The 25,290-nt window shown below is 38.6% G+C and overlaps 2 protein-coding genes across 6 annotated transcripts in view; one reads left to right on the top strand and one right to left on the bottom strand.

Moving 5' to 3' along the window:
* The window catches only part of LOC125771157 (protein yellow-like), a 486,298-nt gene that overhangs the window by 433,671 nt on the left and 27,337 nt on the right, over positions 1-25,290 (top strand). The gene's annotated exons all lie outside the window — the stretch shown is intronic.
* Positions 712-25,208, bottom strand: LOC125771186 (uncharacterized). The gene is made up of 5 exons (XM_049441579.1): positions 22,993-25,208; positions 3,962-4,175; positions 3,620-3,894; positions 3,258-3,428; positions 712-3,179 (listed from the first exon to the last, which is right to left on the bottom strand). The coding sequence occupies exons 2-5, from the start codon at positions 4,125-4,127 to the stop codon at positions 2,991-2,993; spliced, it is 801 nt and encodes a 266-aa protein (XP_049297536.1). The 5' UTR covers positions 4,128-4,175; positions 22,993-25,208; the 3' UTR covers positions 712-2,990.

Genomic DNA, 25,290 nt, shown 5'->3' with positions numbered 1-25,290 from the left:
GTTTTTGCACCAGGGTCGCAGGATCGTCAGGAGGTTGCACGAACGCATAACCGCGACGGTTAAGCAGGGGTGCTCAGTGAATTGCAGGGTTTTTCGGAAACTTTTTTTTATTTTTTTTTTTGTAGTTAAGCAGGGGTACTCAGTGAGTTGCAGGGTTTTTCGGAAACTTTTTTTTTATTTTTTTTTTGTAGTTAAGCAGGGGTACTCAGTGAGTTGCAGGGTTTTTCGGAAACTTTTTTTTTATTTTTTTTTGTAGTTAAGCAGGGGTACTCAGTGAGTTACAGGGTTTTTCAAAAATTTTGTTTTTATTTTTTGTGTAGTTAAGCAGGGGTGCTCAGTGAGTTGCAGGGTTTTTCGGAAACTTGTTTTTTTTGTCGGTATTTAAGGAGGTTGGCGTGCAAAATCAAATTTAAAACAGTTGATAGCGATTTGTTTTGGGTACCATCAACTGAGTTTTCACTGTTTTATTCGAGAATTGTACAAAAATCAAACAGCAAGTATTTCTTACGTGTATTACTACAATAAATATGTTACATAAATAAACAAATACATTCATAAATACAGAAATCACGATAAGGGAACCAAATAAAGGGAGTTTTACCTCCTCTTTTCTTTCCGCGCTTTAGTGCACCGTGTACACCGTTCGGTATTAATGTTACGCACTACTTTTCGCTACACTTCTCTTTTGTCGATGCGAGTAAAATAGCAACAGGGATGGTTTAAATTAAATTACAACTTAACAAACATTGTCACGGATAGTTTTTTTTTTACGAACACAAGCATAACAAACGTCCTTTTCCCGTCCAGTTCTGTGCCTTCCCTTCCTGTCTTCCCGTAACAACTAACACGGCTTTATTGTTCATCCCCAATAACAGAAAGAAACTCAACTACACGTACGCTTTGTATTTGAACTACAAACTATTTAAACGCACCCACGACCCATCATTTCTTCCCTCTCTCTTCCCATCCCCTTCTCTTGCAGTATATTTTATATATATTCCGGGATTTTTTCATTAAGGTTGTATGTACCGAACGACGCTTTTACGTGATCTACATCTCTATATACTAAAAAAATTAAAATAAAAAGAAACAACCCGCTGCTCTGTGGGCAAGTACATAATTGATCACCAAAAAAATAATTATTTGTTCCTCCCACTAACAGAAATGTAAATGCTACCAACAGTACCAACTACAATGGAGTTTGTTTTGTCACATCGATGCTAATAACTTTGATTGCTCGATTAAAACTCCTAAAATTACGCCATCCTCATAACAAACTCCTCGTTTTTATGGTACCATGGATAGTCTTTCCATCCCTCGCTAACGAGAAGAGTGGTGAAGTGGATTTTGTGGTCATTTCGTTAATGAACTCCTATTCTTTTTATAGACTAGACAAACTAGTAATGACTTAGCACCTCACTCCGTTATGCATTACTTTTAAAGTATAGCAGCTTAACGAATGATAGCCTCATTAACTTGTCCGGAAGTGAATGGCGTATAAATAATAAATATTTGTATATATATATACGTTTCTATACATCTTCGGGTTTACCTATCGACTGATCTCGTGGGCTAATCTAACGTGGGTTCTGTTTGGTTTTTTCCTCTTATTATATCCTCCTTAACCTCCTATACCTGTGCTTCCCTCTTCATTTCTTACTTTCCTACATCTGCGATTAAATGTAGGCGCTAGTTGTTTTGTTGTGGTTTACTTGTCTGTTCCTTAAGGGGGCGGGTTTCTTTTATACTTATAATTATCTTGTGTTTTTTGTGTTTATTGTCTACATTCTAGTACGATTTCTTTTCGTCTTGTTTTAGCTCTCTCGTCCTTCTTCTTCATCCCCTACTCACTGGATGAGTTGCACTACTTTCGCTATTGTTTTGTTTTTACTTTCCTTTTACTAAAACGTACCACTTCTCGATCGTACGTTACACTAATGGCAAACGTAATCGGTTAATTTTTTTTCTTCTGTCCCTAAACACGACGCGCAACAAAGAGCGGACGTGATAACGCCGTTAACAGTCTTGCTAAGTAAAACAAGCAATGTTTGCGATGCAAATTGTCTAGCTGCGGGCGCGTTTGTTATGCGGAATTGGTAATTTAGTTGTTGGATTATGTTGCTTAAACTAAATGCTTTACTTAGCAAAACTTTCACCGGTGAGAATGGAAAAGGACTGCTTTTGCCTTTAAAACAAATACGAAAACACTCTCTGATATGGCATACAGCGGAGCAACAACTGGTAGAGACCAGGAAAGATCATCCATCCACTCCTGCCGTTCGCTTCATCAACCCATCCACATTAAAAGCTCATACGCACCCGTTTTGCGTACTGGTGGTAAAAATCAGCCTTGTTTTTTCTTCTTGAAAAACGGGAAGCAGATAAACACTTGCACCCTTTTTTTCCGATTCTGCACAAGCGCTCTTCTCGCTCACTACGATGCTACTGATAAGAGTTTCCGTAAAATGATGCTCGTTTGATTTGATGCGTCTTTGCTGGATATGTGTTCCCGTTTTTCCGTTTTGTTTCCACACACGATGATACCCTTGCGATGGAAGCCTGTTTTGCTTAAAATTGTTTAACGTTTCCTTCTTTCTTCAGCTGTTTGTCTTTCGTCAATATGGAAGCTACTGCTTATAGCGCACGCTTGGCTTGAGCTTGGCGCACGATCGCAAAAAACAGAAAGCCATTTAAAACAATCCATTCAATCGATCTGTGTCCGCCTGTCTTGCGATTCTCTCGCCCAAAAACTAACGCCTGTGCTCCCTAGCGGAGTAAGTAAGGGGATGATTACGTTGCTTTTGATTTGGCTTAAATTTTCCTTATCTCGAGGACGGTGGTTCGTTGATAAGTATGTGTATGTGGGTGTGTGTTTTGGTGATGCGTTTTCCTGTAAATGGGAGGATAAAATGCCGCGCATGGTGGGAAGAAATTTTGCTACTTAGTCAACCTTCACCTTCTCCTCTTCCTCCTGCCCTAACCACCTCCTTCTAGAGAAACGAACAAATGGTGAATAATACTGTAACGACGAAGAACATCAGCACGACGTCCCGGCGCAAATTTCGATCACGGTAGAATGGTCGCGTGCTGAAGCTTTCGAGACGTGTTTGACGTAGCAGCCACAGTGGTAGTAACAGATGCATCACGTCCGGTATCATAAAGCCAAGATCCCGAACGACCTGGTAGGAGGGAACGGAGGCGTAGACAAAGGCGGCATTAATAAATAGAACTCTTGCGATACAATTCCGGTCACTTACCTGATGTGGATATCCTTCCCCACGGAACACGTTTGATATGAACTGATCGACACCGCTGGCCAGGATGTGTAGCAGCGCTATGCCGACGATGCTAAGCGTTTTACGGGCGGTCACCTGATTTTCTACGTTAGCTAAATGCAGTACGACACTGGTTGATATGAGCTCGGTGATCTGCAAGATGGAACAACGAACAGAGAGAAAATTTTGAATTGCTTATTAAATGGATGTTGTATCACAAGACTCAATAATTGTCAACAAAAACTTGAACTACGTTTTGCATGGCATAGTTTCAGGAGCAAAAACAGGGAGAAGCACATGCTGGACTCTGTAACAAGCTTTTAACATTATACTGCAATACTTACAGTGAAGAACAACTGATGATTCCACTGATGGTAGTACTCATCGTTATAGTAATTGAGATACGCCCACCACGCGTAGTAATGCGAGAAGATGGACAGCAGAAACAGCACAATCATCGTGTAGCGCACCTTGCACTGTAGCAGCAACTGTACCAAATGTTTCGTACACTCGTACAGTGCGATCACGCCAATCACGATCAGCAGCCACATCTTCATCGTGTTTTGTGTCGCATTGAAGTACATGTGTTTGTATGATGCGATGCCCGACTCGTACGTTCCTGTGGACGAAATGGGAAGTAAGATACAACCGGAAGACGTAAAAAAACATGATGGAGGAAAATTTACCTTTGAACACCGTATCCCAGCAGGAGCAGGAACAGAACCGCTTGTCGACGAAGCGTGAGTAATTCTGCCAGAAGTACCATAGGACCGCAATGTGGGCCGGTGGTATCAGAGCCGGTCCGAGACTTCCACAGGCACCGGGTAGCCATCGAAACACGTCCATCCTCATGTTGATGCCGTTTTGATTTTTGGGATGATTCTATACCAGGACAGGGCGCTGTGGACGAGAGTAAAAGTTTTTATCGTACTTTTTACGTAAAGTGTAAAGAAATTTAGGAGAACGGTACTAAAGCGCTCTAGGGATATGAAGATTCGTCACATCAACGCTATCAAATTAAACCAGAGAGCTATATCGAGACACTACGTGCTTTGAGAGTTACATCCTCCTCAAACGCCGTTGTGCCTTTAGGCCACTTTAAAGTTGACAGGCTACTGTAACGGTCATAACGGTTTCCATAACGATCGTATCGGGAGTAACTAGTCTAGCGCTTTAAAGTATGCAACCCGCATGACAAGAAGCCTAAAGTAATGCAATCATCATAATAAAATGATCGTACCAAAAAAAACACGGCGGTATTGGCAAGCATGGCAAGCAATAAAACAGTTCCAAATGAACCAAACAGAATTGAATAAAAATGTGCAAAAGCCGTGATAAATTTAACAACTGTCTGCACAAGCACGACGCTTCCTGCATTCTTCCGAATGCGTTTTATTTGTCTGCGGCTGACTACCGGGGGATGATTACGGTTTCAAAATTATTCAATGGAACGTAAACCGATTCGCTGATGATGCACTTTCAAATGCACACTGGAATGCATAAAAAGGCTAGTAGAGTGAAATACAATTTATACGACAAAATGTGGTACGTGCCACTGCAACTGGTGCTTTTCACTGGAGCAGCAGCAGCAGCAGCAGTAGTAGTTGGAAGCAACCGAACGAACTGTGTGGGCATGTCGGTTAAAAATTAAAAAAAGGGAGCGCACATGCGCTTAAATTATCTTTTAAAACATCGCTTAAATTTAATGGACTAGTCCACCAAGAGTTGGTTTATAGTGTAGCTGCAGTAGCTAAACAGTAATCAGTAACTAACGCTTGTATCGGATGTATGTATCCCGTTTTTTTCGGGTATGGACGCTTCCGCCAAACATGTGTAATTACAAATCCGTACAACGCAAACCGGCACCCTGGTGGTATGCATTTATAAATAGCCTTTTGCCGCTCCACTATTCCCTTTCCATATTTCCATTTGAAAAGCTCCAAAAACCCGTAACGCCAGCAAGTCGCAACAAAATTTAGGGACGTGCATTTTCGGGTAAAATGTTCGGCTCAATGATGCTGGCCCAAAAATAATAATTCTACATGAACTCCCCACCAACACGGCGCGATGCCTTGTGGAGTCAGTTGCATATATGTGTAGCGCTGATGCACCGGACACCCTCCCAGCCCCCCCAAGGGCCCCCCAAGGGTACAGCAGAATTGTAACCGAAATTTCATTAACCCAGTGTGCATTAATACGGGAGGAAATTCAATTTCCACGCTAAATGGATTTACCCGTGTCGTGGATAAATATTAATAATTCATTAATGAATTAAATTTCATTGCTCACCTTCTGCGGATACAAGATTAACAAAAGGGATTAACGTTTTGGTTCATTATTCTAAAACTGGATTGAATATTCCAGGGTGGGAATTGGTAGCAAATTTATTCAGCAGTAACATAAGTGTAGTTTTATTATTGCAACAGTTTGGGGTCCGTTTATGGGCTACATCTCAAATTATTCAATCTGAATATCTAGCATATCAATCGTGTCTACCATTCCTTCTTGAACGTTTTCCAGAAGAATTTACCAAAAAATATTCAAGCACTACATTGACGCTGTAAATCTGTCAATTTCCGAACGACAGTGATCGATGGGGCTCTATGTCCGAGGACGTCAGCACCACTAAGCACGTCCTCTATGTATCATCCTTTTGCTCTGCAGATGGCAAAGATGATTAAACTATTGCGCTCCCATTGGTATGCCACCTTATTCGCAACCTTTAAACAAGTCCAACTTCCCCCCAAAAAGGTATCGTCTTTAATATGGGCAGTGTAATTCCTTGGCAAAATGGTTTCGTTGCATACCTTCACAAATCGGCTGACTTCTTCAACGGGCTGGTACGCAAATGGTGCGCAAATAATTCACCCATGCCCATGCTTGTGTCTTGTGGCGTCGCCTTTTTTCTCTCTTACGTGCGACACTTAATTACGACAAATGGTTTAAAGTGGATTTATTTTCGAAACATTTTCCCCTCACACAAGTCACTGTACACCTCCTCCTGTCCACCTGATGGACTTTGTTGTGCCGCGAGAACGCAAAGGCGAATGTAGAGTAAAAGTACGTCACCAGCATCAAGGCCCGACCGATGAATGGGATAGGTCATGGTATTTTGGCAGCGGCTAATTATAGCTAACCATCTATCCGTTCATCCGTCCGAGTTCAAGCGATGCTCGTTCGTCTTTTTCTGCACCCGACCCACTGTCGCGTTACGCATGTGACAACATGACGACTTTCCTCCTAATGCCGACAATGACTAGGTCGACCACCGGCTATTGCAGGTGCATCATAGGGGCCACTGCACCTGTGTACCGTGTGCGTGTGTGAAAGTTCTTTTATTTTGCATCATCAAACAAGGTACGGCAGTTAGGGTACAGAAGAAGAATCGGCACCCAGAATCGAAGGCGCCCTCGTTCGGTTCGACGACTATCGATTTAACAACAAAGTCGTAGCCACAACAATGTTGCCGGGAGAAAGTGGTTCAACGGGGTTTGGTAACAAATGGTCTGAGTGTAGTTAATACGAACGTGTAGTGAATCACATACAATTGAAGGATATGGTCTGTTACATTATTACTAAGTCTAAAAATGGCATGTGCTTACATTCTGTTTGTGGCTACAATTCAGCTAAAAAGCCACACAAATTAATAATGAAACAGTGCCACTCGAATTGGATACTTTTAGGCGGGATCCTTTGCGGATTGCATACCTGATTAACGGCTTTAACGTTTTGGACCTACCACACACTCCAGTTTTAAGTAGTTTATTCTTAGGAAGATGTACATCTCACGGTATCCGAGATATTTAGCAATAAAGGACTTTAATTTTAACTCATTAACCCCGTCACTAAACGCTTACCAATTGTCGCGTTTCCGAACGCGATTCAGAACAATTTTACGAAACTCCATATAAAAACAAAATGCGAAAAGTTGCTATACGTGTATTTTCAGCGAAAAATCACTATTCGAAGCGCGACTTGACACCATGACAGTTTTGTGTAATGGTGGCCAGTATAGCTCGATTTTGCTGCTAATAACAATTCTATAAATTTGAAAATTTCTTAAGGCTTAGGATTTTTTTCGCAAAATTTTGAAAGTTGATATATTTTAATGCGAATTAGTTGCAATAAGTTTCTTTTCACTCAAATAATGTTTTAAAAGAAGAAAAGAATAAAAAATAACAAAAAAATTAAAAAAATATTTTCAACTCGAAAATTTCATAAGGGGTACCCCTTGCCATTTTTTTGAGCAAATTAGCAAAATTTAAAAAATTGTTTTATTTTCATGCGAAATTGTTACAATAAGTTTCTTTTCACGCAAATAATGCTTTAAATTAAAAAAATCGCAAAAAAAATTAAAAAAATCAAAAAAATCTATAAATTTACCAATCTCCAAGGCTCATTTTTGCACCAAGTTTTGTCTATAACTCGGGCGGTATCCAACGGATCGCCAATCTTTGCCTGTGGTCGATAGATGGCATCAATGGCTACATTTTCTTCTTGGACGGCCATGCCCTCAGATGTCTGTGCCAGAAGTTATTCGAGGAACCAAGTTCCTTACCCTGTTTGTGAAAATGTAAAATTTTCCTCATTTTTGCACCAAGTTTTGTCTATAACTCGGTCCCTATCCAACGGATCGCCAATCTTTAAACTGTGATCGATAGATGGCATCAATGGCTACATTTTCTTCTTGGTTGGAGATGCCCTCAGATGTCTGTGCCAGAAGTTATTCGAGGAACCAAGTACCATACCCTGTTTGTGAAAATGTAAAATTTTCCTCATTTTTGCACCAATTTTTGTCTATAACTCGGTCCCTATCCAACGGATTGTCAATCTTTAAACTGTGGTCGATAGATGGCATCAATGGCTACATTTTCTTCTTGGACGGCCATGCCCTCAGATGTCTGTGCCAGAAGATTTTCGAGGAACCAAGTTCCATACCATTTTTTGAGTAATTTAGCAAAATGTAAAAAATTGATATATTTTAATGCGAATTAGTTGCAATAAGTTTCTTTTCACTCAAATAATGTTTTAAAAGAAGAAAAGAATAAAAAATAACAAAAAAATTAAAAAAAATATTTTCGACTCGAAAATTTCATAAGGGGTACCCCTTGCCATTTTTTTGAGCAAATTAGCAAATTCTAAAAAAATTGTTTTATTTTCATGCGAAATTGTTACAATAAGTTTCTTTTCACTCAAATAATGCTTTAAATAAAAAAAATCGTAAAAAAAATTAAAAAAATCAAAAAAATCTATAAATTTACCAATCTCCAAGGCTCATTTTTGCACCAAGTTTTGTCTATAACTCGGTTGGTATCCAACGGATCGCCAATCTTTGCCTGTGGTCGATAGATGGCATCAATGGCTACATTTTCTTCTTGGACGGCCATGCCCTCAGATGTCTGTGCCAGAAGTTATTCGAGGAACCAAGTTCCATACCCTGTTTGAGAAAATGTAAAATTTTCTTCATTTTTGCACCAATTTTTGCCTATAACTCGGTTGGTATCCAACGGATCGCCAATCTTTAACTAGTGGTCGATAGATGGCATCAATGGCTACATTTTCTTCTTGGACGGCCATGCCCTCACATGTCTGTGCCAGAAGTTATTCGAGGAACCAAGTTCAATTTTTGTCTATAACTCGGTCCCTATCCAACGGATTGTCAATCTTTAAACTGTGGTCGATAGATGGCATCAATGGCTACATTTTCTTCTTGGACGGCCATGCCCTCAGATGTCTGTGCCAGAAGATTTTCGAGGAACCAAGTTCCATACCATTTTTTGAGTAATTTAGCAAAATGTAAAAAATTGATATATTTTAATGCGAATTAGTTGCAATAAGTTTCTTTTCACTCAAATAATGTTTTAAAAGAAGAAAAGAATAAAAAATAACAAAAAAATAAAAAAAATATTTTCGACTCGAAAATTTCATAAGGGGTACCCCTTGCCATTTTTTTGAGCAAATTAGCAAAATTTAAAAAATTGTTTTATTTTCATGCGAAATTGTTACAATAAGTTTCTTTTCATTCAAATAATGCTTTAAATTAAAAAAATCGTAAAAAAATTAAAAAAATCAAAAAAATCTATAAATTTACCAATCTCCAAGGCTCATTTTTGCACCAAGTTTTGCCTATAAGTCGGTTGGTATCCAACGGATCGCCAATCTTTAACTAGTGGTCGATAGATGGCATCAATGGCTACATTTTCTTCTTGGACGGCCATGCCCTCACATGTCTGTGCCAGAAGTTATTCGAGGAACCAAGTTCCATACCCTGTTTGAGAAAATGTAAAATTTTCCTCATTTTTGCACCAAGTTTTGTCTATAACTCGGTCCCTATCCAACGGATCGCCAATCTTTAACTTGTGGTCGATAGATGGCATCAATGGCTACATTTTCTTCTTGAACGGCCATGCCCTCAGATGTCTGTGCCAGAAGATTTTCGAGGAACCAAGTTCCATACCATTTTTTGAGTAATTTAGCAAAATGTAAAAAATTGATATATTTTAATGCGAATTAGTTGCAATAAGTTTCTTTTCACTCAAATAATGTTTTAAAAGAAGAAAAGAATAAAAAATAACAAAAAAATAAAAAAAATATTTTCGACTCGAAAATTTCATAAGGGGTACCCCTTGCCATTTTTTTGAGCAAATTAGCAAATTTTAAAAAAATTGTTTTATTTTCATGCGAAATTGTTACAATAAGTTTCTTTTCACTCAAATAATGCTTTAAATTAAAAAAATCGTAAAAAAAATTAAAAAAATCAAAAAAATCTATAAATTTACCAATCTCCAAGGCTCATTTTTGCACCAAGTTTTGTCTATAACTCGGTTGGTATCCAACGGATCGCCAATCTTTGCCTGTGGTCGATAGATGGCATCAATGGCTACATTTTCTTCTTGGACGGCCATGCCCTCAGATGTCTGTGCCAGAAGTTATTCGAGGAACCAAGTTCCATACCCTGTTTGAGAAAATGTAAAATTTTCTTCATTTTTGCACCAATTTTTGCCTATAACTCGGTTGGTATCCAACGGATCGCCAATCTTTAACTAGTGGTCGATAGATGGCATCAATGGCTACATTTTCTTCTTGGACGGCCATGCCCTCACATGTCTGTGCCAGAAGTTATTCGAGGAACCAAGTTCCATACCCTGTTTGAGAAAATGTAAAATTTTCCTCATTTTTGCACCAAGTTTTGTCTATAACTCGGTCCGTATCCAACGGATCGCCAATCTTTAAACTGTGGTCGATAGATGGCATCAATGGCTACATTTTCTTCTTGGACGGCCATGCCCTCAGATGTCTGTGCCAGAAGTTATTCGAGGAACCAAGTTCCATACCATTTTTTGAGTAATTTAGCAAAATGTAAAAAATTGATATATTTTAATGCGAATTAGTTGCAATAAGTTTCTTTTCACTCAAATAATGTTTTAAAAGAAGAAAAGAATAAAAAATAACAAAAAAATAAAAAAAATATTTTCAACTCGAAAATTTCATAAGGGGTACCCCTTGCCATTTTTTTGAGCAAATTAGCAAAATTTAAAAAATTGTTTTATTTTCATGCGAAATTGTTACAATAAGTTTCTTTTCACTCAAATAATGCTTTAAATTAAAAAAATCGTAAAAAAAATTAAAAAAAATCAAAAAAATCTATGAATTTACCAATCTCCAAGGCTCATTTTTGTACCAAGTTTTGTCTATAACTCGGGCGGTATCCAACGGATCGCCAATCTTTGCCTGTGGTCGATAGATGGCATCAATGGCTACATTTTCTTCTTGGGCGGCCATGCCCTCAGATGTCTGTGCCAGAAGTTATTCGAGGAACCAAGTTCCATACCCTGTTCGAGAAAATGTAAAATTTTCCTCATTTTTGCACCAAGTTTTGTCTATAACTCGGTCCCTATCCAACGGATCGCCAATCTTTAACTTGTGGTCGATAGATGGCATCAATGGTTACATTTTCTTCTTGGACGGCCATGCCCTCACATGTCTGTGCCAGAAGTTATTCGAGGAACCAAGTTCCATACCCTGTTTGTGAAAATGTAAAATTTTCCTCATTTTTGCACCAATTTTTGTCTATAACTCGGTCCCTATCCAACGGATTGTCAATCTTTAAACTGTGGTTGATAGATGGCATCAATGGCTACATTTTCTTCTTGGACGGCCATGCCCTCAGATGTCTGTGCCAGAAGTTATTCGAGGAACCAAGTTCCATACCATTTTTTGAGTAATTTAGCAAAATGTAAAAAATTGATATATTTTAATGCGAATTAGTTGCAATAAGTTTCTTTTCACTCAAATAATGTTTTAAAAGAAGAAAAGAATAAAAAATAACAAAAAAATAAAAAAAATATTTTCAACTCGAAAATTTCATAAGGGGTACCCCTTGCCATTTTTTTGAGCAAATTAGCAAAATTTAAAAAATTGTTTTATTTTCATGCGAAATTGTTACAATAAGTTTCTTTTCACTCAAATAATGCTTTAAATAAAAAAAATCGTAAAAAAAATTAAAAAAATCAAAAAAATCTATAAATTTACCAATCTCCAAGGCTCGTTTTTGCACCAAGTTTTGTCTATAACTCGGGCGGTAACCAACGGATCGCCAATCTTTGCCTGTGGTCGATAGATGGCATCAATGGCTACATTTTCTTCTTGGGCGGCCATGCCGTCAGATGTCTGTGCCAGAAGTTATTCGAGGAACCAAGTTCCATACCCTGTTCGAGAAAATGTAAAATTTTCCTCATTTTTGCACCAAGTTTTGTCTATAACTCGGTCGGTATCCAACGGATCGCCAATCTTTAACTTGTGGTCGATAGATGGCATCAATGGCTACATTTTCTTCTTGGACGGCCATGCCCTCAGATGTCTGTGCCAGAAGTTATTCGAGGAACCAAGTTCCATACCCTGTTTGAGAAAATGTAAAATTTTCCTCATTTTTGCACCAATTTTTGTCTATAACTCGGTCCCTATCCAACGGATCGTCAATCTTTAAACTGTGGTCGATAGATGGCATCAATGGCTACATTTTCTTCTTGGACGGCCATGCCCTCAGATGTCTGTGCCAGAAGTTATTCGAGGAACCAAGTTCCATACCATTTTTTGAGTAATTTAGCAATATGTAAAAAATTGATATATTTTAATGCGAATTAGTTGCAATAAGTTTCTTTTCACTCAAATAATGTTTTAAAAGAAGAAAAGAATAAAAAATAACAAAAAAATTAAAAAAATATTTTCGACTCGAAAATTTCGTAAGGGGTACCCCTTGCCATTTTTTTGAGCAAATTAGCAAAATTTAAAAAATTGTTTTATTTTCATGCGAAATTGTTACAATAAGTTTCTTTTCACTCAAATAATGCTTTAAATTAAAAAAATCGTAAAAAAAATTAAAAAAATCAAAAAAATCTATAAATTTACCAATCTCCAAGGCTCGTTTTTGCACCAAGTTTTGTCTATAACTCGGGCGGTAACCAACGGATCGCCAATCTTTGCCTGTGGTCGATAGATGGCATCAATGGCTACATTTTCTTCTTGGGCGGCCATGCCCTCAGATGTCTGTGCCAGAAGTTATTCGAGGAACCAAGTTCCATACCCTGTTCGAGAAAATGTAAAATTTTCCTCATTTTTGCACCAAGTTTTGTCTATAACTCGGTCCCTATCCAACGGATCGCCAATCTTTAACTTGTGGTCGATAGATGGCATCAATGGTTACATTTTCTTCTTGAACGGCCATGCCCTCACATGTCTGTGCCAGAAGTTATTCGAGGAACCAAGTTCCATACCCTGTTTGAGAAAATGTAAAATTTTCCTCATTTTTGCACCAAGTTTTGTCTATAACTCGGTCCCTATCCAACGGATCGTCAATCTTTAAACTGTGGTCGATAGATGGCATCAATGGCTACATTTTCTTCTTGGACGGCCATGCCCTCAGATGTCTGTGCCAGAAGTTATTCGAGGAACCAAGTTCCATACCATTTTTTGAGTAATTTAGCAAAATGTAAAAAATTGATATATTTTAATGCGAATTAGTTGCAATAAGTTTCTTTTCACTCAAATAATGTTTTAAAAGAAGAAAAGAACAAAAAATAACAAAAAAATAAAAAAAATATTTTCGACTCGAAAATTTCATAAGGGGTACCCCTTGCCATTTTTTTGAGCAAATTAGCAAAATTTAAAAAATTGTTTTATTTTCATGCGAAATTGTTACAATAAGTTTCTTTTCACTCAAATAATGCTTTAAATAAAAAAAATCGTAAAAAAAATTAAAAAAATCAAAAAAATCTATAAATTTACCAATCTCCAAGGCTCATTTTTGCACCAAGTTTTGTCTATAACTCGGTTGGTATCCAACGGATCGCCAATCTTTGCCTGTGGTCGATAGATGGCATCAATGGCTACATTTTCTTCTTGGGCGGCCATGCCCTCAGATGTCTGTGCCAGAAGTTATTCGAGGAACCAAGTTCCATACCCTGTTTGAGAAAATGTAAAATTTTCTTCATTTTTGCACCAATTTTTGCCTATAACTCGGGCGGTAACCAACGGATCGCCAATCTTTGCCTGTGGTCGATAGATGGCATCAATGGCTACATTTTCTTCTTGGGCGGCCATGCCCTCAGATGTCTGTGCCAGAAGTTATTCGAGGAACCAAGTTCCATACCCTGTTCGAGAAAATGTAAAATTTTCCTCATTTTTGCACCAAGTTTTGTCTATAACTCGGTCCCTATCCAACGGATCGCCAATCTTTAACTAGTGGTCGATAGATGGCATCAATGGTTACATTTTCTTCTTGAACGGCCATGCCCTCACATGTCTGTGCCAGAAGTTATTCGAGGAACCAAGTTCCATACCCTGTTTGAGAAAATGTAAAATTTTCCTCATTTTCGCACCAATTTTTGTCTATAACTCGGTCCCTATCCAACGGATCGTCAATCTTTAAACTGTGGTCGATAGATGGCATCAATGGCTACATTTTCTTCTTGGACGGCCATGCCCTCAGATGTCTGTGCCAGAAGTTATTCGAGGAACCAAGTTCCATACCATTTTTTGAGTAATTTAGCAAAATGTAAAAAATTGATATATTTTAATGCGAATTAGTTGCAATAAGTTTCTTTTCACTCAAATAATGTTTTAAAAGAAGAAAAGAATAAAAAATAACAAAAAAATAAAAAAAATATTTTCAACTCGAAAATTTCATAAGGGGTACCCCTTGCCATTTTTTTGAGCAAATTAGCAAAATTTAAAAAATTGTTTTATTTTCATGCGAAATTGTTACAATAAGTTTCTTTTCACTCAAATAATGCTTTAAATAAAAAAAATCGTAAAAAAAATTAAAAAAATCAAAAAAATCTATAAATTTACCAATCTCCAAGGCTCATTTTTGCACCAAGTTTTGTCTATAACTCGGTTGGTATCCAACGGATCGCCAATCTTTGCCTGTGGTCGATAGATGGCATCAATGGCTACATTTTCTTCTTGGGCGGCCATGCCCTCAGATGTCTGTGCCAGAAGTTATTCGAGGAACCAAGTTCCATACCCTGTTTGAGAAAATGTAAAATTTTCTTCATTTTTGCACCAATTTTTGCCTATAACTCGGTCCGTATCCAACGGATCGCCAATCTTTAACTAGTGGTCGATAAAGAGCATCAATGGCTACATTTTCTTCTTGGACGGCCATGCCCTCACATGTCTGTGCCAGAAGTTATTCGAGGAACCAAGTTCCATACCCTGTTTGAGAAAATGTAAAATTTTCCTCATTTTTGCACCAAGTTTTGTCTATAACTCGGTCCGTATCCAACGGATCGCCAATCTTTAAACTGTGGTCGATAGATGGCATCAATGGCTACATTTTCTTCTTGGACGGCCATGCTCTCAGATGTCTGTGCCAGAAGTTATTCGAGGAACCAAATTCCATACCATTTTTTGAGTAATTTAGCAAAATGTAAAAAATTGATATATTTTAATGCGAATTAGTTGCAATAAGTTTTTTTTCACTCAAATAATGTTTTAAAAGAAGAAAAGAATAAAAAATAACAAAAAAATAAAAAAAATATTTTCAACTCGAAAATTTCATAAGGGGTACCCCTTGCCATTTTTTTGAGCAAATTAGCAAATTTAAAAAAATTGTTTTATTTTCATGCGAAATTGTTACAATAAGTTTCTTTTCACTCAAATAATGCTTTAAATAAAAAAAATCGTAAAAAAAATTAAAAAAATCAAAAAAATCTATAAATTTACCAATCTCCAAGGCTCATTTTTGCACCAAGTTTTGTCTATAACTCGGTTGGTATCCAACGGATCGCCAATCTTTGCCTGTGGTCGATAGATGGCATCAATGGCTACATTTTCTTCTTGGGCGGCCATGCCCTCAGATGTCTGTGCCAGAAGTTATTCGAGGAACCAAGTTCCATACCCTGTTTGAGAAAATGTAAAATTTTCTTCATTTTTGCACCAATTCTTGCCTATAACTCGGGCGGTAACCAACGGATCGCCAATCTTTGCCTGTGGTCGATAGATGGCATCAATGGCTACATTTTCTTCTTGGGCGGCCATGCCCTCAGATGTCTGTGCCAGAAGTTATTCGAGGAACCAAGTTCCATACCCTGTTTGAGAAAATGTAAAATTTTCCTCATTTTTGCATCAAATTTTGTCTATAACTCGGTCCCTATCCAACGGATCGCCAATCTTTAACTTGTGGTCGATAGATGGCATCAATGGCTACATTTTCTTCTTGGACGGCCATGCCCTCAGATGTCTGTGCCAGAAGTTATTCGAGGAACCAAGTTCCATACCATTTTTTGAGTAATTTAGCAAAATGTAAAAAATTGATATATTTTAATGCGAATTAGTTGCAATAAGTTTCTTTTCACTCAAATAATGTTTTAAAAGAAGAAAAGAATAAAAAATAACAAAAAAATAAAAAAAATATTTTCAACTCGAAAATTTCATAAGGGGTACCCCTTGCCATTTTTTTGAGCAAATTAGCAAAATTTAAAAAATTGTTTTATTTTCATGCGAAATTGTTACAATAAGTTTCTTTTCACTCAAATAATGCTTTAAATTAAAAAAATCGTAAAAAAAATAAAAAAATTCAAAAAAATCTATAAATTTACCAATCTCCAAGGCTCGTTTTTGCACCAAGTTTTGTCTATAACTCGGGCGGTAACCAACGGATCGCCAATCTTTGCCTGTGGTCGATAGATGGCATCAATGGCTACATTTTCTTCTTGGGCGGCCATGCCCTCAGATGTCTGTGCCAGAAGTTATTCGAGGAACCAAGTTCCATACCCTGTTTGAGAAAATGTAAAATTTTCTTCATTTTTGCATCAAATTTTGTCTATAACTCGGTCCCTATCCAACGGATCGTCAATCTTTAAACTGTGGTCGATAGATGGCATCAATGGCTACATTTTCTTCTTGGACGGCCATGCCCTCAGATGTCTGTGCCAGAAGTTATTCGAGGAACCAAGTTCCATACCCTGTTTGAGAAAATGTAAAATTTTCCTCATTTTTGCACCAATTTTTGTCTATAACTCGGTCCCTATCCAACGGATCGTCAATCTTTAAACTGTGGTCGATAGATGGCATCAATGGCTACATTTTCTTCTTGGACGGCCATGCCCTCAGATGTCTGTGCCAGAAGTTATTCGAGGAACCAAGTTCCATACCATTTTTTGAGTAATTTAGCAAAATGTAAAAAATTGATATATTTTAATGCGAATTAGTTGCAATAAGTTTCTTTTCACTCAAATAATGTTTTAAAAGAAGAAAAGAATAAAAAATAACAAAAAAATAAAAAAAATATTTTCAACTCGAAAATTTCATAAGGGGTACCCCTTGCCATTTTTTTGAGCAAATTAGCAAAATTTAAAAAATTGTTTTATTTTCATGCGAAATTGTTACAATAAGTTTCTTTTCACTCAAATAATGCTTTAAATTAAAAAAATCGTAAAAAAAATAAAAAAATTCAAAAAAATCTATAAATTTACCAATCTCCAAGGCTCGTTTTTGCACCAAGTTTTGTCTATAACTCGGGCGGTAACCAACGGATCGCCAATCTTTGCCTGTGGTCGATAGATGGCATCAATGGCTACATTTTCTTCTTGGGCGGCCATGCCCTCAGATGTCTGTGCCAGAAGTTATTCGAGGAACCAAGTTCCATACCCTGTTTGAGAAAATGTAAAATTTTCTTCATTTTTGCACCAATTTTTGCCTATAACTCGGTTGGTATCCAACGGATCGCCAATCTTTAACTAGTGGTCGATAGATGGCATCAATGGCTACATTTTCTTCTTGGGCGGCCATGCCCTCAGATGTCTGTGCCAGAAGTTATTCGAGGAACCAAGTTCCATACCCTGTTTGAGAAAATGTAAAATTTTCTTCATTTTTGCACCAATTTTTGCCTATAACTCGGTCCGTATCCAACGGATCGCCAATCTTTAAACTGTGGTCGATAGATGGCATCAATGGCTACATTTTCTTCTTGGACGGCCATGCCCTCACATGTCTGTGCCAGAAGTTATTCGAGGAACCAAGTTCCATACCCTGTTTGAGAAAATGTAAAATTTTCCTCATTTTTGCATCAAGTTTTGTCTATAACTCGGTCCCTATCCAACGGATCGCCAATCTTTAACTTGTGGTCGATAGATGGCATCAATGGCTACATTTTCTTCTTGGACGGCCATGCCCTCAGATGTCTGTGCCAGAAGTTATTCGAGGAACCAAGTTCCATACCATTTTTTGAGTAATTTAGCAAAATGTAAAAAATTGATATATTTTAATGCGAATTAGTTGCAATAAGTTTCTTTTCACTCAAATAATGTTTTAAAAGAAGAAAAGAATATAAAATAACAAAAAAATAAAAAAAATATTTTCAACTCGAAAATTTCATAAGGGGTACCCCTTGCCATTTTTTTGAGCAAATTAGCAAAATTTAAAAAATTGTTTTATTTTCATGCGAAATTGTTACAATAAGTTTCTTTTCACTCAAATAATGCTTTAAATTAAAAAAATCGTAAAAAAATTAAAAAAATCAAAAAAATCTATAAATTTACCAATCTCCAAGGCTCATTTTTGCACCAAGTTTTGCCTATAAGTCGGTTGGTATCCAACGGATCGCCAATCTTTAACTAGTGGTCGATAGATGGCATCAATGGCTACATTTTCTTCTTGGACGGCCATGCCCTCACATGTCTGTGCCAGAAGTTATTCGAGGAACCAAGTTCCATACCCTGTTTGAGAAAATGTAAAATTTTCCTCATTTTTGCACCAAGTTTTGTCTATAACTCGGTCGGTATCCAACGGATCGCCAATCTTTAACTTGTGGTCGATAGATGGCATCAATGGCTACATTTTCTTCTTGAACGGCCATGCCCTCACATGTCTGTGCCAGAAGTTATTCGAGGAACCAAGTTCCATACCATTTTTTGAGTAATTTAGCGAAATGTAAAAAATTGATATATTTTAATGCGAATTAGTTGCAATAAGTTTCTTTTCACTCAAATAATGTTTTAAAAGAAGAAAAGAATAAAAAATAACAAAAAAATAAAAAAAATATTTTCAACTCGAAAATTTCATAAGGGGTACCCCTTGCCATTTTTTTGAGCAAATTAGCAAAATTTAAAAAATTGTTTTATTTTCATGCGAAATTGTTACAATAAGTTTCTTTTCACTCAAATAATGCTTTAAATTAAAAAAATCGTAAAAAAAATAAAAAAATTCAAAAAAATCTATAAATTTACCAATCTCCAAGGCTCGTTTTTGCACCAAGTTTTGTCTATAACTCGGGCGGTAACCAACGGATCGCCAATCTTTGCCTGTGGTCGATAGATGGCATCAATGGCTACATTTTCTTCTTGGGCGGCCATGCCCTCAGATGTCTGTGCCAGAAGTTATTCGAGGAACCAAGTTCCATACCCTGTTTGAGAAAATGTAAAATTTTCCTCATTTTTGCACCAAGTTTTGTCTATAACTCGGTCCCTATCCAACGGATCGCCAATCTTTAACTTGTGGTCGATAGATGGCATCAATGGCTACATTTTCTTCTTGAACGGCCATGCCCTCACATGTCTGTGCCAGAAGTTATTCGAGGAACCAAGTTCCATACCCCGTTTGTGAAAATGTAAAATTTTCCTCATTTTTGCACCAAGTTTTGTCTATAACTCGGTCCGTATCCAACGGATCGTCAATCTTTAAACTGTGGTCGATAGATGGCATCAATGGCTACATTTTCTTCTTGGACGGCCATGTCCTCAGATGTCTGTGCCTGAAGTTATTCGAGGAACCAAATTCCATACCATTTTTTGAGTAATTTAGCAAAATGTAAAAAATTGATATATTTTAATGCGAATTGGTTGCAATAAGTTTCTTTTCACTCAAATAATGTTTTAAAAGAAGAAAAGAATAAAAAATAACAAAAAAATAAAAAAAATATTTTTAACTCGAAAATTTCATAAGGGGTACCCCTTGCCATTTTTTTGAGCAAATTAGCAAAATTTAAAAAATTATTTTATTTTCATGCGAAATTGTTACAATAAGTTTCTTTTCACTCAAATAATGCTTTAAATTAAAAAAATCGTAAAAAAAATAAAACAAATCAAAAAAATATATACATTTACCAATCTCCAAGGCTCATTTTTGCACCAAGTTTTGTCTATAACTCGGGCGGTATCCAACGGATCGCCAATCTTTGCCTGTGGTCGATAGATGGCATCAATGGCTACATTTTCTTCTTGGACGGCCATGCCCTCAGATGTCTGTGCCAGAAGTTATTCGAGGAACCAAGTTCCATACCCTGTTTGTGAAAATGTAAAATTTTCCTCATTTTTGCACCAATTTTTGTCTATAACTCGGTCCCTATCCAACGGATCGTCAATCTTTAAACTGTGGTCGATAGATGGCATCAATGGCTACATTTTCTTCTTGGACAGCCATGCCCTCAGATGTCTGTGCCTGAAGTTATTCGAGGAACCAAATTCCATACCATTTTTTGAGTAATTTAGCAAAATGTAAAAAATTGATATATTTTAATGCGAATTAGTTGCAATAAGTTTCTTTTCACTCAAATAATGTTTTAAAAGAAGAAAAGAATAAAAAATAACAAAAAAATGAAAATAATATTTTTAACTCGAAAATTTCATAAGGGGTACCCCTTGCCATTTTTTTGAGCAAATTAGCAAAATTTAAAAAATTGTTTTATTTTCATGCAAAATTGTTACAATAAGTTTCTTTTCACTCAAATAATGCTTTAAATTAAAAAAAACATACAAAAAATTAAAAAAATAAAAAAAAATCTATAAATTTACCAATCTCCAAGGCTCATTTTTGCACCAAGTTTTATCTATAACTCGGGCGGTATCCAACGGATCGCCAATCTTTGCTTGTGGTCGATAGATGGCATCAATGGCTACATTTTCTTCTTGGACGGCCATGCCCTCAGATGTCTGTGCCAGAAGTTATTCGAGGAACCAAGTTCCTTACCCTGTTTGAGAAAATGTAAAATTTTCCTCATTTTCGCACCAAGTTTTGTCTATAACTCGGTCGGTATCCAACGGATCGCCAATCTTTGCCTGTGGTCGATAGATGGCATCAATGGCTACATTTTCTTCTTGGACGGCCATGCCCTCAGATGTCTGTGCCAGAAGTTATTCGAGAAACCAAGTTCCATATCCTGTTTGAGAAAATGGTAAATTTTCCTCATTTTTGCACAAAGTTTTTCCTATAACTCAGTCGGTATTCAACGCGACAATTGCTAAGCATGTAGTGACGGGGTAAAGTAATAACAGTGCTAACAACGAATTGAATTGGAGCAAAAGAGTGTCTCGATCAACGCAAATTAGCGATCATTTAATTGATTTTAATTAAAAGCGAATTTCCCATTTCTGTGTCGACACAAAAGCGACTAAGACTTCAAGATGGACCATTCCAACCCCCAGGCGGACATAGCGCCTGCTGAAACGTTTACATACGTGCGTGATAAATTATGACGAACTGCTGCACCGAACAAAAACACACAAACCGACAAACACGATCATGCTCGATCATTCTCGCAACAGTTTGTATGCTCCAGTTTTTTTTCATACAGTGAAAAACTCCCTCATTCTCGCCAGCAGGCAATAAAACTGGCAGATGGATGAAAAATACGTTCGGCAGTTGCGTTTGTTTCGGGTGCACCGCCGAAACGCTGAGTCAGCCAATATGCCCCACAAACCCAGCATGGATACGAAACACACCAACAAAAAATGGCCACGGTTATAAAGCGCGCTGCAAAATTGGCATTGGAACTGCGGAACGGATTTGGCTTCCTCCCGGTTCACTTTGGAGTTTATTTTTATCAGCATGAAAGATTTATCTAGCACCTTGCTTTGGGGTGTGTTTGTGGTTTTTGTGAGCTTAGGATGAGAAGCAGAGCGAAATGGAGAGTTGACCGGTGGGTTGGGCGTCGCCTCCCAATGTAAATCTACCTTCATCATGACTGGTGGGTGGTGTGGGCGATTGCTTAATTTTCTGTATCAGACACCCCTGCGACCAATTTGAAGATCCAGTGTGAAGCTTCGCTACGGTTTATTGCGTCTGTTTTGTAAATATTCCCACAGTTTGTTTGCTGGCCAGCTTGCTGTTGTTGTTGTTAAGGGAGAAGAAGCAGACCGACGTTTAATCACACATGTCCGTCGGGAGTTGAAATTCTAGTTTACTCAAATCAATTTCACTTATTTGAAATAGCTTCAAAAGACAATTAACCGATTGCATCGTGTACTAAACTGGTGTTTAGAATCAGAAGTAAAAAGCGAATCCTGCAAACGATCTCCTAACGCTATGCATTATTGAATGGAATAAAATAGGACCAGGTAGAACATACGAAAACACAATCAATCAAAAAAAGGAAATTGATCATAACTAATCAAATCATGGTTTCGAAAATTCACTACCCCACACGGATGTGAACGAGATTTCATGTGCCGTTAGTTTTGAATTAAATTTTAAATATGCATGAATGCAGCATGCCTCGGTGTGGTACGGCCCATGTACGGTTGATTCGTTTCGATTGCAGTTAGCAATAAATACGAATTGAACGAATCTTGCCCTTCTTAAAGGGCGCTCCAACACACCAATCGATTACTTTGTTGCGGGGTTGTCGAGCTGTAACATGGTATTCTTTTTCTTCCCGGGGGGATGGGCAATAAATATCGCCTATTAGCAGTCAGATACATCCGTACACAATGAAGGGAAAAAACATACAGCAAATATGTCTTCTGAAGGGCTTTACAATCACATCGCACGCCATCATCCCGACCCCAGAAGCAGCATATCTTCGCTTTTGTTGAAATGTCGAGAGGGAAAAAAAAGCTACAACATCCTGCACGAAAAAAACGACGCCGGAAAGTCTTTTGGTCTTTCGCAAAACCGAAAAACGAAGCGTGTGTGGCCTTCCGGAGGCGTCGACAAAAGGAATCTAATTGAAATGCAAACAGGTCACCAAAATCGTCTGCCGACGTTTCTAAGGTCTAGTTGGCAGTGTGGTCGCTAGGGGGTTTTCCCGTTTTTTTTGTTCCTTTCTTTTTGGTTCAAAACTTTAAGCTTTATACGCGTTTGGTTGAAATGGGCTCAAGGACTGCTGTGGTGGGGGAATTGTCACTGGGCGATTTATTGTCAAAACGACCGAGCCAACGTGGGTGATTTCCAGCTTTTGTGTCTAGAAAGAGGACCGCTTTCTAGTGTATGAACTACTAACCTGACGCTTTTTCTGTGCGGATGTTTGCGCTCCAGTCGATACACACTATGGTCCAGCGGTTGCAATCTTATCCGTTCCAGTACCGTACATTCCCGTGTATTTGATACACTTCAAACGGATCCACGAGTGTGTGTTGTTGATCGATGCGTGTAAGGATGTCTCCGTGCATAAAATTTGTTTCCTTCCCCGGACACACTACGCGTTCTCACTTTGCTGTACACCGATGATGGCCGGACTGATTCGCGTACTGTATGTCCTCACAGCCTTGATAGCAACGCCAGTTGGAAGCCGAACAGCCAAGCTGCTCATTGAGGCGTCGCGTTACTATGATACCCGCACGCAGCATCATTCCATATGCTTCCCTCGGAAGACTCGATTGCGTTGACGTTGTGATTGCATTATCCACACGCACACACACACCCACACGCATGTACACCGTACGACTCAATCTCACACGCTCTCACATCTCACGGCTGCCGTTCCTGGGCTCACCGTTCACACGCCCGTCACAGTGAGGAATGGGGAAAATTTTTTCGCACTTTACAAAAGCACACCTTCCTTTTCCTTCGATGGAAACACGAAAGGTGCGCGTGATAATGGAGAAATGCACACCAACAGCGTTGACAGAAAGCTCTCCAAGGCACACCTCCTACTTATTTCCGCGAAATCCACTCCTCTCCCGGCCGTGGTCTGATTATACAAACAGATGAAACAGTAAGGATGCTAGCAGGGGCACATCCTTCACGATTTACGCACGGAGAAACGAACCGCACGGCTGCGATAACGATGACGGAAGTGAAGTGACGTAGCCGACGCACCGTGAAAAATGAACGCTTAGGTGGCTTCTGCTGCTCGCGTCTGTCACGCCATTCTTCACATTTCGTAACACACACGCACACACGCCTGCAGGGAAGATGGAATAGACAACGTTTTGTCAAGTGGCTTCGCAAACACAGCTCAACCAGCACACGCTGTTTGCTAACTTCGGTTACAAAATGGAAGCACTTCAAGCATACACACGCTCACACGCAGGTGTGTGATCTTGTTCGGATGGAATTAACCACCCAGAAGTAAGGTTACTTTCACTGGCACTCTGCTGTGCTGTGTTCCGGGTGCCAGCGGTTGGCGTTAGCGTCCTCTTCGGTTGCGCGACGATTACAGAGTGAGACTGTGTGTACGTCTACTAAAGAGCACACGCGCTCTTAGTGCAGGACTTCTGCGAGAAGCAGCATCAGCAGGAGCGAGCGAGAGAATGAGCGAAAACGCTGTTTGTTTACGTTTTACCTGGAAAGTAACGCGCCCGTTGTTCATGTTTTCTGAGCTGTCAAAAATGTTAGGCGCTGCTACGCTGCTATGTGTATGTGTGGGAGCATCCCCTTCGGTGAGCAAGCAATTTTCCAACCGTGCTGGCTCGCTCTTTTTACGCTGATAATTATGCACAGCGTGCGCTCTTTGTGCAAAATGAAAAACAGATGGTGTGACGAGCGTGTGCCTACGTGTCAAAATCGACGATGCACAGTTTGAGCACAAACACACACATCCATACACGTGCTTTATAAACACAGTGGGACAACCAGTGTAGTGCTTGAATTTTAATACTGGCCGGTCTGTGACCTGCGTCACTACGTCACCGCTTGGCCGCTCGGTTCGCTCGGTTCCACAGACGGCGCGTCCTTCGCATGCTAATAATTTCGTGTACCGGTATGTGTAGGTAGCTTTTATTTCTTCATTGTTTGTATTGCGGGCCGTGCCGTCAAACATTTGCGCTTAGGGTTGCCTCGAGCGTACTACGGATTTTAACCCTCTTTTCTTAGCTGTTGCATGTCGTGACTGAAGTTGGTAGAACCTTATCAACCAAAAGGGCCTTAGCCCGGAATCCTTGCCTTTGCCGTCGTCGCCGCCGGTGTTAGGTGTGAAGTGGATAATTTTCTTTACAAGTTGCACCTGACCACGAGAGCGCGTGGTTTTGCTGGTTGTGGCGTGCCGTGCATTCGATAATTGGGTGGAATGTTTTGACAGTGAGTTTCACATTCCTTGGCAAAGACTACCGAAGTGCTTGTATTTTACGATGCGGTTCGTGTCGTTTTAGTGGAGCAAACCAAAGTTAGGAATTAAAAGGTAAACACAATGCAACAATGAATGGAGGCGCCTGGTCGCTCGTTCAAACTGTCAACAACTTTTGATGCTAATCACGACATGGAATGTTATGAGCCACGAAATTAATCGCGTAATAAATAATAACTTACAAAGAGAAACTAAAACATTAGCTTATTAACGTAAAAAAAATTTCGGCTTGTA

This window comes from Anopheles funestus, chromosome 3RL (assembly GCF_943734845.2).
Source record: "Anopheles funestus chromosome 3RL, idAnoFuneDA-416_04, whole genome shotgun sequence".
In the NCBI taxonomy this organism is placed as follows: domain Eukaryota; kingdom Metazoa; phylum Arthropoda; class Insecta; order Diptera; family Culicidae; genus Anopheles; species Anopheles funestus.
This window is presented reverse-complemented; position numbering and strand designations above follow the sequence as displayed.